The sequence below is a fragment of the Marmota monax genome, unplaced genomic scaffold, assembly GCF_021218885.2.
Source record: "Marmota monax isolate L192 unplaced genomic scaffold, Marmota_monax_Labrador192_F-V1.1 WCK01_AAM20220418_F8-fsc01141, whole genome shotgun sequence".
In the NCBI taxonomy this organism is placed as follows: domain Eukaryota; kingdom Metazoa; phylum Chordata; class Mammalia; order Rodentia; family Sciuridae; genus Marmota; species Marmota monax.
This window is the reverse complement of record NW_026694375.1, coordinates 72410-94387: the sequence shown is the minus strand read 5'-3', so window position 1 is coordinate 94387 and position 21978 is coordinate 72410. Positions and strand designations below refer to the sequence as shown.

Genomic DNA, 21978 nt, shown 5'->3' with positions numbered 1-21978 from the left:
TTGACTGAATGAATGGATGATATATCTTTACTTAGTAAAGTTTAATCCATCTCTAATATTAACCTAATGAAATGTTTGCAAAGTGAATATAGACATTGCTGGCATTATCATGCAGATGTTGATACACGCTACAATTCACCCTTTGACATAGTTTAGAAGGGGATATTTCAAATAAATTCTACTTTTAGTTATTTCCTCTATCTATGTTAAATTATTTTCTATAATATTTTTTCATTCTCCATTCATCACTTGAAAAAAAAGTTTTTCTCAGTGATCTTTAGCTATTTCATATCTCAGTAAAATAATATATTGCTTCAAACTTCCATTTTATTGATTAGGTTTGATCTGAATAATTTCTTTATTATTCATTGGAACACTAACTTTAGTAAGATATAACTTTAAGTGAATGAATTTTAAAGTAAGGTCCTAATTCACTCTGAGATTTTACATGAGATACACATGGATCAAAGACAAAAGAGTGCTGGGCATGGTGGCATACACCTGTAAACTCAGTGGCTTGGGAATCTGAGGAAGGAGGCCAAGTTCAAGGCCAGTCTCAGCAATTTAGTGAGATGTTGTTTAAAAATAAAACTTGCAATAAAAAAAATGGCTAGGGGTGTGGCTCAGAGGTAAAGAGACACACCTGTGTTTAATCCCTAGTACCAAATAGTAATAACATAATAATAATAATAATAATAATAATAATAATAATAATACAAAAGAGTACAAGCATCAGTTGTCATCTATACTGAATTGCATAGTTTTCATGACTGAATGACCAGAGTTCACTGCCCTCAGACAAACCTTGGGTACCCTGGTTTGGCTTTATGTGGAGTCGTTAGGTACCTCAACCTTTCTCTCCACAAGAAATATTTAGTCTTCACAGAATTCACTCAGAGATTGAAGGGCCTTGGTGAGATCATTGACCCAGGCTCTTGCCTAATTGACTGATTTCGTTTTGCCAGACAAGAAACCTTATGCCATTAATATTGATACGTTATTGAAATAATAATAATTTTTAAAAATGCTTTGGACTCAGAGTTGTGAGATTCAGATTCTAAGCATGTTTTGTTATTAATGGGTTTTGTCACCTTGAGTGAGTCTTCTCTCACTTTTTCACCTCAATTCCTCATGTTGAAGAAGGATTAATAAGAACAAAATAATTTATTCTGCACTTTTTCTGAGTCAGAGATTACTAGTTTTATGTTATATCTTTAAGTCTTTATAAAATTGTATAGTAGAAAATGATAAAATTATAAATTTGTCTTCAGACTCCCATTAAACTGGTGCAGAAGCTGTGGTCTAAAAGCTTTAAGTGACACAACAAAAAAATATTCTAAAAATCCCTCCAGCCTGTTTGTAATTAAAAAAAAAAAAAAGTCCAGGTTGGCAGCATCCTTTTCCCTAAGACGTTTCTCTCAGACACTTGCTTGCTGGTTGGTACTCAGACACATGAGCTGAAGTGCGAAGTGTTTTGCAATCTGTCTCCTGCTTCTTTCTACTACCTTCACTCTGGATTTCTGGTGTCAACCTCATAATAGCAATCTCAAAGGCAATGGCATAACAAGGTAGCAAATCCTTGTCTCCATCCACCTTAGGAAAGTAATTTCATAATGTCCCAACTTTAATAGTTTATGATTACATTCAAATTAAAAGACCTGTTTTTCTTCCTTGTGTAGAAGAGAATATATCTTTAGAAATAAGAGAAAAATGCATAAGAAAAGTATTCAATAATTCTCATCCCTTTTTTCTCTCTACACTGGCTTAAAATATAGATGGGATGAGAAATGGGGAAAATAATATTATTGTTAGTTGACCTTTACAAAAGATAAAATTTGAAATTGAAACTATTAATGTAGTTAATTAAATTTAGATAGTGGATGTGTTGGGGCCAGGTCTCATGTCCACCAACATCTAAATGGCTTCAATGAATTTCATTTTCTCCAAAAGAGACTAACTTAAGCCAATCATAAAAAAGTTGAGCATTGTTTTCTCAGTTGCAATTCATATCAAGTTGAAATTTAACTATTCTACAGTGCCTGCCTTCTACAGTCAACGAGGTAACTCACTGACATCCTTTGGGACTCCTTGGGAGTAAGGCTTTCTTAGAGCTCCTGAGGATAAAAGCCTTACACATCTAAAACCTTTGTGGAATTACTATAAATTTCCAGTGTAATAAAAAGAAATGTGTTTACTTACACTTTTACCAAAGACAAACTGGTAAAAAAAAAAATAGCTGGTTTCAGAGGGTTTCTCAGAGCACAGGGGTAGTTTCTCTCATCCTGTTTTCAAGAGACAAATTAGAAACTTCCTCTAAGTTTTACAACTTTCTTCAATGCTCCAGTGTAGAAATTGTTGTTTTCATCTGACACAGTGCTTTGGGAGGAACCACGTGTAATATGTCCACATGTAGAGTCCCTTCTCCACATACTCTCTCCACATCCCATAACCTCTATGATAGAAAGCTGTACCCAGGCCTCATGTGATTCAGCTTCCTATAAATGAAAAGTGAAGTTCTTTGGAAAGCATTTGTTTGCTTAACAGAAAAAAAGGTAAGGATTTTAATCTATCTGAAATGCTCTCTTCACATTGCCTTCTCAAGACTGTCAGGAATGCTGTGTCTTCTATGAAAGGTAGAACTTCTAGAGAGTATTTTCCCAAACAAGAGTGATGGTGTTCCAGGGTTCTTAAAAACCTTCCTAGATTCAGCAGGAACATAGACTATTTCTTCAGCAACTCTCTGCTCACAGAGGGTGGAATTATATAGCACCATAACATTGAGCCCAGCATGGCAGAACTTTTGATCTTGGGATCATCTCACTTGAAGAGTTTAATGTCAGTGGTGTGGTTTCTGGAACAAAGTATATAATAGGACTCCACTCTCCATACACTTGGAGTTTCAGGAAACTTGGTCATCCTTGTTCAAAATGGACCACACCTTACCTCCCTGATTTGGGATCAAGTGGGTTGGAGAGAAAGAGGCTGAGATTTATTGTGAAATTTTGGGTCACAAACCCCTTTTACCTCCCCTCTCCAGATCTTCTTTCTCCTACCTCACAACTCTGCGGCTGTCTATTCACTATCAGTCTCCTGTCTCCTACTCTAATTCATTGAGTCTCTGCCCTTTTCCCTTTCACTATCATTCATTAGCTATCTAATTTGTATTTTGATATTTTTTCATCATGAATTTGCAGAACTTGACTTTGGGATCAAGTCAGAAAAATTTTTTAAAAATCAACTGGCATCTTCTGACAGCTCAAGTTTTCTCTTTTTTGAGGATACAATGACATGAATGCTTGGGATTTGCTGTTTTATATGACAGGTAAGGTGGATGGGAAAGAGAATAGCTACTTAGTAGCAGCATTTCATTATTGTTTTACCTCAATAAAACTCTCTGGGTTGCAGGTCACATTTCATACCCAGAAAATAACAAGGCTAATGGACATACTTTTCTTGCAAGAAAATGTTCGTGTCAAAGGAAATAACATAAGTGAATCTCTGTTTAAGCTATAAGGTAATGAAAAAAGGAAAATAGGTAATATGAGGTATTTTATTCACATCAACACAAAGTGAATAGTAATATCAAAGCAAAGGGAATAGAGGTAGATGTTTATTTCTAGACAAAAATAAAGAAGGGTCTTGGGTCCAGATATGATTTAAACTTGTTAAAATTTTAATGGGTAGAAATAAAAATTTAAAATTAAAGAAGAGTAAATGGTATGCTCCACTACTGTGGTAATACCCCAAAGGTATTATCAGAGAGGAAGGATAGTTCAGGAGTTTTATGAAATAATGACTGGTTTCAATAAAAAACCTGAGGCAGTATTGATCTGAGCTTATGCACACAGCCTGTCAAAGTGCTGCCTTCCAAATCTTTTTTTTTTTCCTCTTATTTAAAATAAACCAAAATAGCATGCCCTGGACAGCGTGGTTGTCCACCATTTCCCCAGGACTTTCTAACAGCCTTTGTATTGAATGAGAACATAGATTTTTAAGACAAAGCTTTACCACTATTTCTAATGTTTGAAATTTTACTACCCCATTAACTCATTCTCTAAGGCTACTTAGACTTGGGAAAGGGATATTTGATAGAATTGCATAAGGCTGTGTGTAATTTTTATGTAATTATTTATCTTATCTGGAAGTGTGTAATCCCTCCATCATGATGGCAAAGTGCTTGAGAACATCTTTCCATGCCCTACTATAGTGGCTGCAGATCTGAGGGGGTCTGGTGACAGATGCCATAGTGCTCTTTAATTCATTGATGGACTGGCAATTAATCAGACACAGGTAGACTACCTCAAAATTCATACTAAAATAAGTGCTAGGAATATTATGAGACAGAATAAAGATGATAACTCCCAAAGTTAGATAACTTGTTAAATCATAAAGGGGGAAATTCATAGATTCAATGGTATAACATTCAAAACAGGAAAGAGCTCAAAGCAAGATATCAAAAACAATTTTAAAAGACATACATAATTCAGACATATGAAATATAAGAAATGAAAATATACAAAAATATCATACTGTCCTCAGTAAACAAATAAATGTTTATTCTAATTTTTATTCTATTAGCCAACCAAATAAGATAATGCTTAATTTTAGAATTTTATTTTTAAGAAATGCTATTTTGCTACAGTTTTAGAAACTATGGTAAATAATGATCCAATGTGTTCATAAAAGGGATATTTAGCCAAATATATATATATATATATACACACACACATATACATATACATATATAACTATAAAAAATCTAGGAGAATACATAAGGAATGGTATGTTACCTCTGGAGAGTGAGATGGAAAATTATGAATTTTGTAATTCAATGTAAACTTTGGATATTTTATTGTGAAAATACTCCTATACCATGATGAAAATATTTCTAATAAATATTAATACAACAAAATTGGAAAGGCATTAGACAAAGATTATCAGTAATTATGAAAATTTATACATTTTATGCCTCAGAAGTTTGTAATATATATTGATGAAATTATTAAAAATAAAGTATATAAATAAGAAGAGATTTGGTCAAATGTTTATATATGAGAGTTAAAATATAAAAACAATGTTAAAATTAAATAGTAAAATTTATGTTGTGAAATTTCAAATGTTAGTGTATAATCAAAAAAAGGGATAATTGTATTGTGAATACTCTGTGAAAACTAGAAAATAAAGTTTTATAGGATGATTTAAATTGTATAAATATGTGTGCATATAAAGCAGGATAGAGCAAAATAATGGGGATTATTCATCTAGCGAAATTTTGCAATATAACTTTAGAATTATGATTTGGAAGAAACAAAAATGGTCAAATGCAAAAAAATTCTGATAAATATGTTAGGAAATGTCATTTATAAGTAAAGTCCTTATTCAGGTTCTAGGCAGAGTGGCACATCAAATTTACGGTGTGAGACTCAATATCATATATCCAACATGTGTAGTGAATTGTTTTAAATATATAGTAACTTTCCTTAATAATTTCAACCTTAATGATTTATTCATATATCATATTCTCATATGTGTGCTGACTGAAAATGAAACTAAAATTAGGACTGGGGTAACTCAAAAGTTGAAGAAATAATTTCATATGAAAACGTAATTTGGTCAAGACATTGAAGAGGAAAAATGGGCAAAAACTGAGGTCCATATCAAAAAACATGTTTTCTCAAGAGGACATCCCCAATGTACACTTTGATATTATTTAGTTTCCATAATTGAGATGCATTCCCAGTATTTACACATATATATCATACGCATTTGTGTACAAATATGTGTCCATTAAAATCTTTAATTTTTATAGAAATGAAAATTTTAAGACATTAAGATGACACAAGTAAGGCGCTATTACATAGTCATTAGTTCTCAGACTGGCAGAGAGCGCAATCACTTGTAGGTTTTCTTCTTCCCCCCCAAATATTCTTTGTCCCACCTAAGAAGAGCTTGCATCAATGCCTATGGTTAAAGTAAGAGATTCAATTAAAAAAAAATCCTACTCTTTATAATACATGAAAAAATGGGAGAATCACTGTATTATGTTGTTTGAAACTACAAAGTTCTCATTGAGTACAGTTCACATCTACTGCCAAATTATCATTGTATCAATTTTATTTGCAGATAAATCATTTCTCAGCTGTGTCTTTTATCTACTCACTCTACCCATGGAGCTGAATCACAGTGTGAATGAGTTCATTCTATTTGGGTTAACACAGGATATTCTAAAGGAGAAAATAGTGTTTGTGGTCTTCTTGTTTCTCTATCTTGCAACTCTGTTGGCAAACTCACTCATTTTGATAACCATTCGGTTCAGCCGGACACTTGGGAGTCCCATGTACTTCTTCCTTTTCTACTTATCCTTGGCTGATTCCTGCTTTTCAACAAGTACAGCCCCCAGATTGATTATCAATGCTATATCTGGGAACAAAGTCATCTCTTACAATGAGTGCATGACACAGATCTTTGTTGTTCACTTTTTTGGCTGCATGGCAACCTTGGTTCTCATCCTCATGTCCTTTGATCGCTATGTGGCCATTTGTAAGCCCCTGCGATATACAATCATCATGAACCAACAGGTCTGTGGTGCATTGGTGATTCTGGCCTGGGTTGGTTCTTGTATTCATTCTTCAGCACAGATTTTCCTGGCTTTGAAGTTACCCTTTTGTGGCCCCAATGTGATTGATCACTACTTCTGTGATTTGCAACCTTTGTTGAAACTTGCCTGTATGGACACTTATGTCATCAATCTACTCATAGTGTTTAATAGTGGGGCCATATGCATGGTGAGTTTCATAATCCTTCTTATCTCCTACACTTTCATTTTACACTCTCTGAGCAATAAGAGTGCCGAAGGAAGAAGGAAAGCCCTCTCTACGTGCACCTCCCACATCATTGTAATCATCTTATTCTTTGTTCCATGTATATTCACATACACTCGCCCTCCAATCACATTTCCAATGGACAAGATGGTGGCTGTCTTTTATACAATTGGAACACCCTTGCTCAATCCTCTGATTTACACTCTGAGGAATTCAGAAGTCAAAAATGCCATCAGAAAGTTATGGTTCAACAAACTGTGACTCAAGGCAGCCAAAAATGGAAGACTTATTGTAGAATTCTACAATAACTTACGTAAAATTGCACAATGGAGAAGAATAAAGTCCTCATCCCAATGTTATTGCATAATTCTATTCCAGTAGGATATTTGGCAAAATAGGCAGAATGAGCATGTACCCATTTTATTTTAGGACAATATTACTTAAAATGACAGACTACCAAGTGCAGCCATATTTGAGGTGCACCAGCCCTCTGACTTTTGCTCTCTGAATTGATTCCCCTGCCTTTTTGAAGCTTTATGAGCCAGATCTTGTTGTTTCTATAATTTTATTTCTTTAACGCACTATTGTAATTGGGATTTTCTTCTTTATTTTCTTTCTGAACATCTATTTTTAACATTCTTTTTTGGGGGGGAAATGAGATCTGGTACTCTTAAATCTGTGTCATATATTATCTGGCTTAACAGTCAATAACCAAAGTTACTCCAAGAAATGTATGTTCCCCAAGGATCTTAAGTATTGTATAGTTGACACCTATTTGATACTTCATTATTTTTGTAAAAAACTTTAAAAAATTATCTTTTATTCCTCTCATGAAGATATATAGACTGACAACGTGTTCCATTCAAATAAAATTAAAACTTGTTATAAGGCACACATTGAGTATTGAACCATGATTTCTATTATTTATGGTGATTTTTTTTATAACTAATCTTCACTGCCCATATTTTTTGGTTGATGAATTGAGAATCTTTTGTAAAATTTTGAGTCATAAAAACTACCACTATCACAAATGAGGTATAATTATAAAAAGAGTCACAGTAGAGAAAAAGAGCTGGTGTCATTATTATTAATCCAAAGAGTAAGATGTCCACTTTAAAATACCACACAAAGTACATTGTGGGAGCACAATTTGGATTAGTTCTGAGGTACAGTCCTAGTGCAAGAAAAATGCTTCCCTTTGGTCAGTATGACTGGCAGACATATCATTTCAGAATGAACATTTCAAACTGTTTACTGAAGCCCATAGCCAATAATGCCTGTTTGTCAAATTCTGCTGGAATGAAGTCAGTTTCATATAGTAATTGGGCTTCCTATGAACATTCATCTAGAGAGAGAAGGATAGTTACTAATGGCCAGAATAAACATTTGGTGCATTAATTTACATATTTTGTAGTTTCTCATTCAATAAACATTTTGGTTCAGATACTTTCAACTGGGTTTAGACAAAAAGAATCAGTTCAATCACGTCTGGACAATAAAAGGCCATTGAAAGGGGAGCCAGAATGAAAATAAGTGCTTTCCTACAAATCTGAGAACTGTCCCCTAAACTGTAGCAGATGAACCTACACAGTACCACTTTGGGATTCTTCCCATGAATCATGACATGCTTCCTCATGGATATTCAAACTCCATTAATAGAAGTTTGGAAGATTTACGTATTATTTGCTGGAAAACCTCAAAGTCCAAATTTTATTGATAGCAGGCAGCAATTTTTGGATTATGACATTGACTATCAGCAAACCGCTTGCCTTGCCAAGGTTTAGTTTTATGATATAAATAGAAGGGAAGCTTGGGAGTTGAAAACAGGAGAAAGAAGACGTAGTAATTGAAATGACACAACAGAGGAGGTTTCCTGATATTTGGATAAGCTGCTTTTAGCACAAACATTTGTGGGATGATTGGGAAGCTCCTCCTTCCTGGATTAATTAAGATTAGTTGAGATTATTCTGAACCTGTGTTGAAGGCAACAGTACCTCAGAGAAGCATTTCCATCCTGTATATTAAAGTTCCCACATTTAAAATGAGGGTTCATAAGGCTTCATGCACTATCTCTGTGTTGATGGCTCTCATCTGAATGTCACATTTCTGTGACATCTTCCTCTGTAGACTTATTAGTGCCTTCACAGCTGCTGGCTAACTTTTCCTGCCTCACTCTTACTCCTACAGTTTTCCCCAGGAAATCTGTTCTTTTTGTTGCCAAAGCATTGAAGTAAAAAATAAATAGATGAAATGAAGTTCTAACAGTTGACACCAAATGTCTTAGAAAAAAATAGTTCACCTTCAATATATATCCAGGGTATGGTATATTTTCTTACCAACTCTCCTACCACCCTGATAAAAGTAAGCTCCCATTGGCTCTACCTAGATTTCTGCTAATTTCCATAAGGATTTTTAAATTCTGATTTTATGTTTTGAGTTGATTGAGTTGATAATTTCAAAATATATAAAGGCATGGTTTGGGTCATCTGATGAATACCTCATACCCAGGTATAATCACATAATTTGAGTGCCTGAACGTGATCATTGTTAAAAGGTGTCAAACACTGTTACTTTGTGATTGAAGGGCAAATGATGAGCAGGGTTTACAAAACAAAATTATATTAACTTAGCATTACTTAATTTAAATAACATTTGTTTTCTTAATTTTAAACAATTTACTATTGTAGTTATTTTTAATTTTTATATTTTTTAAGAGTTATAATCATATAGCATTTATAATTATTTTCATGTTTCCAAATGTATTATTGCAATCATTTGTGCTAATCACTTAAGTTAGACCTGGGGTTTATAAGAAGTTCTTTTTTTCCCTAGAATTCTACATGTTACTCAAAAGGAACAAAATATGATCCCTACAAAATAAAACTATATGCAATAGAAAAATAATTTGATTAATAAAAATGTGTACGCAGATAGAAAAATATAAATGATAGATAAGAATTATGTCTTCATGTGATGACCTGGGCAGTAAGAAGCTCTCTGGCCTAGTGTGTAGTGATTATCTATAGCCCCATAATCACTGGGTAGAAACAAGATCATCTTTATTAATTGTTCTTTTTATTATGTATTGTTACATATTATGTATGTAACAACACAAATATGTGTACATATTTATGAGATACAATGTGATAATTTATTTACGTATTATGTATACATTGGGTAGTGATCAAGTTTGTATAATTAGCATATTTATCACATTTGCCATTTCTCTGTGGTGAGTACATTCAAATTAAACTCTTCTAAGTATTTTGAAATACATGATGTTTTATTGTTAATTATGTTCTATGCCATAGAACACCAAAACTTATTCTTATCAAACAATAACATTTCCCAATGATCCACCTCTGCCTGTCTCCAGGCACTCCCCATTCTCTGGTAACCCCTATTCTCTCAATTTCTAGGGTTCTCTTTCCACCCATAAATATTTAGATGGCAATTTACTTTTCTGTTATTATTGCAAGAAATTTCCATCTTTCTCATGATTCTCCACTTGATGGCTTCAATAAAGTAAGCTGCCAGGTAGTAAACTATTATTCAGTGTATCACACAGCCAGGAACTAAGACCTGTCTCTAGGCCAATATCCAGTGAGAAAATGAGGCCTTCATGTCAGTGTCCAGAGAGGAACCAAGTTCTGCAAACAGGCACACACAGGCTTTGGAGTAGACCTTGTCCAGCTGAATCTTAAGATGAGACCATAGCATTGTTTGAATCTTGGTTATATTGTCGTGAAAGACCCCCGACAGATCCAGTTAAGTTGTACTCAACTCCTGACCTATAGAAACTGAAAAAATAAATGTGAGTTGTTTTCAGCTGCTAAATTTGAGGTCATTTTTTGCACAATATTAACTAACTAACACTGTGAGCATTGAGTCATGTTCTCCAATTGAATTTTCCCTGGAAAGTATTAAACACGTGTTCTGTCTTCTAATGGTGGGCCCTTTTTATCTGGTTACAGTGAGCAAGAGCATGAGAGATTGTTCACAACTGGACTATTTATTTATTTATTTATTTATTTATTTGCCCATCCCTCCAGAATCCCCATTAATCCCCTTCCTCTACTCCACTGATACAACTAGGTATTTATTTAAAAGATCTGATTTTTGCTGCCCAATTCTGAAGGCCAGAGTTACTTTATAGTAGTGCAACAAGAATGAATCTCTGAATTCTGAAGATTAAGCAATGTCTTATATTGCCTTAACTTTTCTTTCCATATATCCTTTTTGAAGAGTTTTAAACTCTAACATTTTGAATTCTCATGGTTAATACAAATCCATGTTCTTAAGGGAAAAGTAATTTAAAATGTCACAGAAGGAATGCCATCTCTGCATGAGAAAGACCATATCAGTAATTCAGGAACCCTCTCAGGAGTAGAGTTATTATATAAAGAGGAAAAAGCCCTCATGTATATTTTTGAGTTCCATAAATACTTAGAGTAAGGATAAACTTCTATCAAAGAGACATACAAAGATATTATGCTTTAAAAAATAAGAAGTTGGGCTGGTGTTGTAGCTCAGTGGTAGAGCGCTTGCCTCACATGCATGAGGCCTTGGGTTCAATCCTCAGCACCACATAAACATAAATAAATAAAAATAAAGATAATGTGTCTATCTATAACTAAAATATTTTTTTAAATAGGAAATTATTCTTTTTATGTAACAGTCCCATAGAAATAATCCAACTTGGCAGAGCATTTCCTCTTCTTAATTTACAGATCCAGCTATCTCTCAGTCTGTTGCTTGATCACCTGTGAAGCTGTACCTTCATGTTCAAAATGTGATCATAGCTGGAACCACTAACATTTCCTGGGAGCTCATTAAAAATGTAGAATCCCAAGCTTCAGCCTTGAACTGATGAAGTATTTGAGTTTAACATGAAGTGTTTCAAGTATATGTTGCAGATTAAGAAGCACTGCCACAGAGCACTGCATTTGTGACACCATCTGTCCAGAAGGGGAGATAAATCCAAGAACACAAGTCTAACATTTTAGATTTCAGCCTGGAAGTTACAAGTATCTCTTCTGCTTATGTCCAATTGACAAAACCTCAGCCACAGAGCTACCCCTACTTGCAAAGCAGGGCTGGTGAATGTAGACTCTCCTTTGGTGGCCATGAATGCTGATACTATTCTGTTACTGCAAAGGGGAACATTTTATTTCAGTGGACAGTCTTTCATAGGCACCTGGCACCAGGAGCATCCAATAAACATTTCTGTTCAAAAATCAAATTCAATTTGGTTGACTCATTATTTTTAAGTGTTATTCTAAGAAGCATTGAAAAAAATCCCATATTCACGGTTAACATTCTAGTGGATTATGCTTTTTGTAAAAGCCTAATAGCAAGTCCACACATTTTATGAGTTCCCAGGATTTGAAGAAATTACATTAATATTTCTCCAACAAGAGAGAATAAACTATCATTTTTAGGAGAATATATTAAATTCATGTTTTAAGTCTCCTACAGAACTACAGATTCCTCCTTTTAAAATAATAGCTCTCATTCCTTAAGAGCCTCTTTCATTACAACTCCTAGATCTCAGGTCAGCAATGGACAGAATCCCCTAACTTTTCAATCTCTTTGTGAACATTTGCTTTCTCACCTCCCTGGTTCTCCTGGCCTTCTGTCTCTCCTTAAGTGAGGGATGTTTTCTCTCCACAGGTCTCATGAAAACATCTTAGAGGTGAGACTTTGTGAGTGCTTTTAATCACCACTTCTAGCTCACACCTCTTCTCTAGTTACTTTTTCATCTTACTCTGATTATCCCAAACTCCACTCTCCCTTAGAAAAATCATCAAGTGCTTCTAGGGCCATTGCACCTTGAAGGTGCTGGTCTCTGCTCACCATCGCTCAACATGAACCTGCTATGTATCATGGCGATTTTAATATCACAGAGAAGATCCTTCCCATGTATTGGCTCCTAAGTTGACCAATTGATCATGTTCCTTTCAAGAATATTGTCCTTTGACCTATCTCAGCTCCTTACTTCCAGAGTCATAACCAAGACCTTTACATAACCATCAAATTCCATACCCATTAATTTTCAACCACATCTCAGCCATTTTCTGCTCCTTTGTACTAGTGCCTCTAACTGCATTCTTTAAGCTCATCACAACACACAAGTCATTGTTGCTGCCACTGCCAACTTTTTATGTTTCTGCCTGAGTGACCTTGAATGGTCATTTTCTGTCTCAGTTATTCCCCCTACAGATGTCTACATAGTTTGCTTCCTTCTTTTGGTTGGTCAAACAAATGTGTTTCCCTAATTATGAATATTTTATCTTAAATAAATGCAAATTCTCCAGGTGTGGTGGCACACACCTGAAATTCCAGTGGCTAGGGAGGCTGAGGCAGGAGGATTGCAAGTTTTAAAGGAGCCTCAACAACAATGAGGCAATAAGCAACTCAGTGAGACCCTGTCTCTAAATAAAATACAAAAAAAGTTTGGGAATATGGCTCATGGTTGAGTGCTCCTGAGTTCAATCCCTGGTACCAAAAAAAAAAAAAAAATGCAAATTCATCCATTTTGTGTCTCCTGTTTCTCCTATTTTATTATTTATTTCAATTATTTTGTTATGTATTTACATAACACATCACCATATACCATCATGTTACACAATTTATTTATTGTGTTTATTATGTAGAAAACAGAATAAAATTTATAAAAAATATAGGGATTTCTTTCTTTCTTTCTTTCTTTCTTTCTTTCTTCTTTTCTTTTTTAATCTTTACTATTAAATTCCCAGTCCCTAAAATAGTGCCTGGCACACAGTAAATGGTTGACAAGTACTTGTTAAATTGTTAATAATATATGAGTGAGCTTTTGCAATTGATAGAGAAATAACTTGTGGCTGAGTTGTGAACAACTGGAAAATCTACACACAATGGGTAAATCACCTGTATGGGGTACTGGAAACCTGCTAAATAAAGCAGAACTGAAGGGAAGGGCTCTAGAGAGACAACACTTTCAATAAAGTGAGTTTAATTCTGCAACAGAAAACAAGTGAGTTCTTTTACCCTTGGGAGCAGTTGCTGATTCTCAGCCTAAACAAAAGGTGAAGAATCTGGGATCTGCACTGGTGCAGGGCGACTTCCAGAGGAAAGGTATGGGGCAGGGACTATAGGAGCTTGGGGAGGGAATTTCGAGAGACTGAAATTTTCTTGCCTCCCATTGGGTCCAGGTTTTAGGGCAGTTGCTGTTTTCTGGTTCTTTTTCCCAAGAAGATAAAAATTCCAGGGACATATTTTCTCCAATGATGAAAAGATCCAATATTTCCAGATGAAATAGTGTCTCAAGCTCAGTTGCAATCTACAAAGGGGACACAGTGAAGGGAGCAATGGTGTATTACCCAATACTTGCGAACTACTTTATTTGCAGAGTCTGACATCAGGATAAGGATAGGTTTGTACACAAATCATATGCAGTCAGTTTGCATTGATGCTAATGGCACTAAGTGTCCTGATGGAGAGGATACTAGTGTTGGCTATTTTACTTATTGTCTCCCTTTATTAATGCATTCTTTTAGAGGGAGTGAGATGTAAAATAGTGTGATGAGAGGAGGAGAGGGAAGCAAGACTCTTCAGTGAAATCCTAGGAGAAAATATTCTTTATCTTTACCATGCTTATTTGCTTATCCTTGCATATAGGATTTCCCCTATCGCATCCTCTGAAAATTCTTTCTTTAATTATTGTTCACAGCACCTTTTTCCCCTTTGGATTGACTCCTCATAGCCTTTGCTTAACTTTCTATCCCTTCCTCACTATTATTTTTCAAATGCTGATTTCTGAAGATTGAGTCCATTGGAAAGGACATATCCAGAGTATATGGGTGGTTTCCTTCATTTCCTGTGTATGGTTTTGGGGGTTTATTTTGGCTCCACCTGTATGGTTGAAGTATGATACTTTGCACAGAAATGGCAATGCAGTATTAAGGACAGATTCCACGGAGCACAAAGTCTTGGATTCTGGACTTGGATTTTCTCTGCCTGAAAATTTTGCTCAATTCTATCTCTAGCATAGACCAAAGTACACACAGCACAATGAGGCAACTCATCTTACAAGATATCAGATAAAATGAACAAAGGATATTGAGGTTAAAAGATACCAAAGTGTATATTTAGGAAATATACATCTCAATTAACACAGACACACACACATACACACACACACACACACAGATGGGAATGGAGAATAGAGGTTAGAGCAGAGGAAATGTCATCTGACTGTAAGGTATGGAATATTCAGGGAATGAGGCTACTTAGGTTTATACATGAAGGTCAGAAAGTGTCAGGTGTGCCTGGATCTTGGATGAGCAGAACACTGGGAGGACAAGTGGACAGTAAGATGGGAGCACTGGGAAAGGGTATTGAAAGCCAAGGTGAGTGTATCAACCATTGCATTGGAAACTATAGTAATGCTTTTATTTGTATTTATCAATCACTGTATTTCTAAACTGTCCACTCTTTCTTTCCAAGTAATAGAAAGAAAGCTAAAAGAGAAAGAGATGGGTGAAATGAGGAGAGGAAGGAATACCAAATTTGGGTCCTTCATCCCATTTAGAGACATAGAATAGGATCTCAATGAATTCCTGGAAGATCTACTTAAAGGATTATAGAATTGGCCATTGATAATATTGACATGCATGTAGTCTAGGACTAAAATTCTAGAATATAATAATTCTTGCAATGGAAACTTTTATGTTACCCAAAGCTTGATATTATTTTTATTCCACTAAATTATGTGAACCATTTTATTTAGAATTTAATGAGTGCTAACTATTGTACAAAAGGAATTATGTTCTATGTTTTGGAAGCATAAAAATTGTTCTGTTAAAGCTGAAGAGGATGTTTAATGTTGTTATTCTTCACAGGCAATGGTTGAAAGTGGGCACCTCTGATCTGCCTCTAGGAAAGCAATCAAAAAGTCTTAAGCCTCTGGCATGTTGTATTTGAAATGCCTTCGGGCTGTCTTTAGATTATGGGGACCATGGTAAATAAACTTGTATTTTGCCCTGAGTTTCTAAATGCAGGGAATAGAAAACCAGATGTCTTCAGTGGACCTGTAGCATCTTGAAGAAGATAGAGACTTTAGGACAGATGAGCTCTATGTCACAATTGTACAAACTTTAGCAATAACAACTAATGGTTGAATCCAGGTAAATTACTTGGAGTAATTTTTATTCTTAAGTGATGAATTCATCTTACAAAAATCTGATCTTACATATTATATGGCTCCAAGTTTTATACTTTGCCAATGAAAAAGATGTCCAAACATTACAATCTGGATTTCAGGGTACTTTGCTGGGGGAAAAGTTACTTTTCCAAACTTTTCTGTGATGTATTTGGAGTCAGACTAACTAGAAATTCTACATTGATCTATTTGCTATAAGAAGCATTTTCCTTCTCATTTCCATTAAAATGTGGCTTCATTTCTCTCATCCTAAATGTTCTCTCTCCTCTGATTTTTGTATCTTTGGATCCAAACTCTTTTTACAACTAAAGCCTGATTTTATTTTCTCTCTCTCATCCAAGGCCCGGTACATTAAAAATATGAAATACTTTTATTCATTTTATTCTTTATATTTATTGAAGATATTTGGAACAGTCATTCCTACCTTCTGACCACAGCGAGAAAACAGGTATGATCCCTTATATAGGCATAACTTCAGATACTCAACAAAAGATCTTCATGGTTTTTTAAAATAATTAATTTTTAGTTAGAGTTGAACACAATACCTTTATTTCCTTTATTTTTATGTGGTGCTGAGGATAGAACCCAGGGCCTTGCAGGTGCTAGGTGAGTGCTCTACCGCTGAGCCACAACTCCAGCCCCAACAAATTCATGTTTTTAAACTGTTGTACAGCTGTATTATGAGTAAATGAACAGTTGGGATTGCTTATGAACATTGGGCAATATATCCTGGAAAACCAGGAGTAATGGTCATAATGAGACTACTCCAATGGAACATAGTCTATAGCACATCTCCTGTATGGTGGCAGAAGCTATCTAAGCAATGCTAAAAGGTGGATTATCTTATTATGTATGTTTTACATGTCTATATCAAGGGATTTTCTAAGTGTGTCACATCACTGTTGGGCAGTGGCTGGGGATTCTAACTAGGCAGTGTGGATTCAGATCAGGCCAGGCCACAGAACTAAAACACATCTAATTCTGGTTTTCAATGGTTTCATCTCAGAGAATCAGGTTGGGAATTTGATTTTCTTCAATGAAATTTACAGATCATGTTCTTCCATAATTTTAAATTCTATAATAATGAATCCATTCTATAGGAGTTCATATTCTCTAAAGATGGTTTGTACTGTTTTAAAAATCAATAACATACAGTCACCCAAAATTAATGATCCTATCCATATTTGTCTTAAAGCTCAGATAAGTTGTTAAAAAAATGACCATTTTTTTCTGATAATTTTTCAGTATTTGAAGCAAAATAGAATTATGAAATCATAGTAGAAAATAAATATAATTTTAAAAATGTTTTTAAACACTGGAATAATTAAGATTGAAAAAATTGACAGATTGAATAAAAAGGAAGCAAAGTCACAGAAAAAAAATATACATAGAAGAAAAGCCAAACCTTGTTTTTCATCTAAAAATATAGTGATGATTTGGGGAGATTAATGTGCATCCTACTAAAATACCAAGTTTGCTAAAGAAATTTGACCCCCCAAAAATGATATATGATGAGAAGGGCAGTATTTTCAGGAAAAAATCTACAAAAAATGTAACCATGATTGATAATATGTGAATATGATAGGATTCAATTTTATAAACATCATATAATTTATATCTTATAAGACAATTTTGGCATAATAATAAAGTAACATCATAACTTTTCTTTTGCAAATGCCTCAAATTTTCTAGAAAAATTATCAAGACTGATATACTGGTCATAGTTGTATATGAGAAAAAATAGAGAGATAAACATATACAACAATGTCTATAGTGCTTTAGGATTTACTTATAGGAAATAAGGGTGATTATTTCTAGAGATTAGAAATTCAGACTAAAACAATCTAAAGAGAGGTCTTAATTTTTCTCTTACATTATGAATGTTACATCATGATCATGAATTATTCTATAACAATTATACAGTTAATAATGGCGCACAAAATATTGAAAATAATTTTGAATATTTGTTAATAACATTGGTAACCTCTTAAATTTGAGTAATAATATTGCACTTGGGAAATCATTCTAAAGTTAATTGTAGAATCATTATGAGAGTAAAACTTGGAAATGTCATATATATCTCAATGAGCAAATGATCAAATACATGTAAAGATTGATATGCTATCCCACTATTAAATTAGCAATTAATCTATGAAAAATAAATCAAGATGGGTTATTAAACAATTATAAGTCAAAATAATAATATAAAATGGCATGATATTATTTCAGTCATATAAACTATACGTATAGAGTGAGAGATCACAGACACCAAAATGAGTGAACTAAACTGAGAGCATTCTTATTAAGTGGGATTTTCAAACAATATTAATGCCTACTTGTATTGGAATAGTGTTGTTGATTTTCTTTTCAAATGTCACAATATAGAGATAAAGTGCATTAATACACTATATATATGTGTGATTATATGTGCAGATATGTAGGCATAGCACTATTAAATTCTGAAAGCTCAGAAATCATAGAACAACTGCTTACAATTCATTTTGATGCACAAGAACTAGGTTTTGAAGAATTTAAGTGACTTACCCAAAGAAAGAATAAGTTCTGCAATTGTCAATCTAGATAAGAATAAAATATTTGAAGGATATATATACTTTTTTTATTCCACAAAACCAAAAGCTTTGGTTCAATCCAGTGTGTTTCTGAGTCAACAGATAAATGTTACAGAGATCTGGGTATCAGCTTACAAAGAGTCATAGGAGATTTTGTTTCACAGAAAGGCCATTGCAGACAACACAATATTAAACAGAACTCAGAATTCAGAAGTAAGACCACAGTCTCCCCAAGATGTAATTTCTTTCATCTGTAGATTAAACATATGTCAACTGCATGCTGCCCACAGCCACTGACAGGGTGATGCACAACGGCAGCATGACTGAATTCATTCTATTTGGCCTGGCACAAGACCCTGGAAAGCAGAAGGTAATATTTGGGATCTTCTTGATTCTTTACCTCATGACACTGTTGGGGAACTTTCTCATTGTGGTGACCATTAAAACAAGCCAGACCCTTGGGAGTCCCATGTACTATTTCCTCTTCCCCCTATTTTTTGCAGATGCTTGCTTCTCTACAACCACAGCCCCCAGACTGATTGTGGATGCCCTTTCTCAGAAGAAGACCATTTCCTACAATGAGTGCATGACTCAAGCTTTTGCAGCCCATTTCTTTGACTGCATGGAGATATTTGTGCTCATCCTCATAGCCTTTGATGGCTATGTGGCTATTTGTAAGCCCCTGCGATACACAACCATCATGAGCCATCATGTCTGTCATGCATTAGTGATTCTGGCCTGGGTAGGGTCTTGCATGCATTCTTCAGCACAGATTTCTCTGGCTTTGAGATTGCCCTCTGTGACCCCAATGTGATTGATCACTATTTCTGTGATATGCAACCTTTGTTAAAACTTGCCTGCATGTCATCAATCTGCTCATAGTGTTTAATAGTGGGGCCATATGCATGGTGAGTTTCATAGTCTTACTTATCTCCTATATTGTCATCCTATACTCTCTGAGAAACCATAGTACAGAAGGAAGGTGGAAAGCTCTTTCCACATGCACCTCCCACTTTATTGTTGTGGTCATATTTTTTGGTCCATGTATATTTATATACACTCGTCCACCAACCACATTTACAGTGGACAAGATGGTGGCTGCATTTTATACAATTGGGACACCTTTACTGAATCCTTTGATCTATACACTAAGGAATGCAGAAGTGAAAAATGCCATTAAAAAGTTATGTTGTAGCAAAGTATGACTTAAATTGATAAATATTATGTGTATTATAATGCATATGTCCTCTCAGTTTAGTTTTTGTTGCATGGCCTGAAAAGATAGTCTGGTGTTTCTTAACTTTGGACTTTAGTTATAAGGGGAATGTTTAACACCACCATTTTCCTTTGAAAATAATTCTATCTATACATAGAATGTACGCTAATCATTCCCCACTTCATAATTTCACAGACACTTGAGCTATTAGTACCTGAACTTATGAGTTTACTTACACTGGCACCAAGTAGTACCTGGAATTGATACAGGTAAATAGAAGAAAATGTGATGTACATTGTTATGTGCATGAGCTCCATCCACCGAACACAAAATGTCAAAACACTGTACCAATAATTCCAAATACTTGTTTACAGAATAGGCAGAGTAAGTATCAACATTCAAAGAGGATATCATCAAAGTTGTCAGAGATATTCACAAGTGACACATTTGTTTACACTCTTTTCAGATGAGTACTCACAATTCGATTTTTCTTTTAAGCATTGGAATTTAGTCCTATGGAGTTTAAAGTGTAATTGGATCTATGTAAGCAAGGCATAATGGAAATAAAAATTTGATTCTTGTCTCACCTTGCTTTTTCAAACTCACTACAGTGGAGAGATTTTTTTTTTTTAATCTGTCTGAATGAAAACTCACAAAACTTCTTTCTCCTTACTTTTTTCTTCTCACTGTTGTATAACGGAGCCCAATTTCCCCTCAATGTGAGGCAACGCCAAAAAGTAAAATCCCCAGTGCATGACATTAGTCAAACTGTCAAAAATCCCTACACTCTTCACTTTCAGCTGAATTCAGGGAGCCTAAAACAGAAAAGGCAGACAGCACAGTCTGGGGACAAGGAAGAAAAATCCTACTTGACTTTGTATCTTAACAAACTGGCTCACTGTCTCTGAAACTGGCAGATATTGAAAGATTTATGTTTTTCTTCCCTTTGGGACCTTTTCACAAGCTTCTTCAAGATTATCTCTGACTTTTCTAATGTAGTATCCTTGATGTAGGAGGAAAATGTCCATTTCTTAGGATCATCAGTGATGTCTTTTCTGCTCTTCAAACATCCAGTGGCTATCTTCAAAATGCTCTGCCCCTCCAAGTGACCCTACTGGTATGGTGACCTTACTGCAAGTCCTCATTACATCTCCCCTTAGCCATTCCTTGGGAGATGTCCAAATTGCATTTTTTTCTTTTTTTTTGGGGGGGGGGTGTTTTTAAATAAGTTTATTATCTTTATCTGAAAAAATATAGGAAAAAAAACTTGTTTGGTTTAGCTCTCAGCAGCCTGTTCCTGAGCTCTGAGGAAGCTTGCCTTCTTTTGAGCTATGTACATAAGTTTTCTTCTGGGCAAAGGACATTTTAGAATAGTTTTCCACTTCTTTTAAACTTCTCTTGGGCTTCTTCTCATAGACTATATTCTCTCATATAGCAGAATGAGCTTTCTTATACATCTCCTCCATCATGCTGGGGGTAACATTGTTCTTTATATACTGAGAGAATTGTTTCTTATAAGCATCTTCATCTTCTTCCATTAGATAACACATATAATCTGCAAAATTCTGACCCATGATGCACTTCCGATGTACTTCAGTATTGAACTCCTGCCTTTCATAATCATAACCAGGGAATCATTTGGAACTATGAGAAATAGACAAGCCCTCACACACAGCTCCCTTCAGGGCACCAAAAACTTTATTGCCAGTTGAGTTCTATCAAGGCCTGCATCCAAATAGCAGGTGAAGGCACCAAGTTGACCATTAATGTTTTCCACATTATATTCATCTCCAGTCACCTCCACTTGGCCTTCATAGATCTGGTCCATGCCAAACTTATTGAGAAGCCTGCAGACAGCAGCAGGCCAGTTCAATATGCTGCAACATAATTTTTTAGGCCAACTTTCACATGATATTTTGGTAGTTCATGTGCATATACTGCCTGGGCTATCATATCCCCTTCTATATGGGCATAAACAATCTGGAAAATTATATCTCCATTAGTTACACAAATTGTCATTCTGTATTTGTGTGTATTGTACTTATTTTTGTCCTGGATCACCAAGTGTTTTCAAGCATAGGAATCAGTTTTTCCCTCTCCTCTTCTTCTAAATTTCACTTGCTATTTCTTAAAGTAGGCCTTATTCTTGACAACTTTAACAAGCCCCAT

The 21978-nt window shown here is 34.8% G+C and overlaps 1 protein-coding gene and 2 pseudogenes across 1 annotated transcript; 2 read left to right on the top strand and 1 right to left on the bottom strand.

Moving 5' to 3' along the window:
- The first annotated feature begins 6167 nt into the window (after positions 1–6167).
- LOC124109291 (olfactory receptor 4C11-like) lies at positions 6168–7082 on the top strand. The gene has a single exon (XM_046467794.1). It carries the CDS (start codon positions 6168–6170, stop codon positions 7080–7082), a length of 915 nt encoding a protein of 304 aa, XP_046323750.1.
- Positions 7083–18897: 11815 nt separating this feature from the next.
- Positions 18898–19798, top strand: LOC124109290 (olfactory receptor 4C11-like; annotated as a pseudogene).
- Positions 19799–21085: 1287 nt separating this feature from the next.
- Positions 21086–21978, bottom strand: LOC124109286 (large ribosomal subunit protein uL18-like; annotated as a pseudogene).

What these genes read in the sequence shown, in the direction of transcription:
- LOC124109291 (XM_046467794.1), top strand. Translation starts at nt 6,168, where the DNA reads ATGGAGCTGAATCACAGTGTGAATGAGTTCATTCTATTTGGGTTAACA.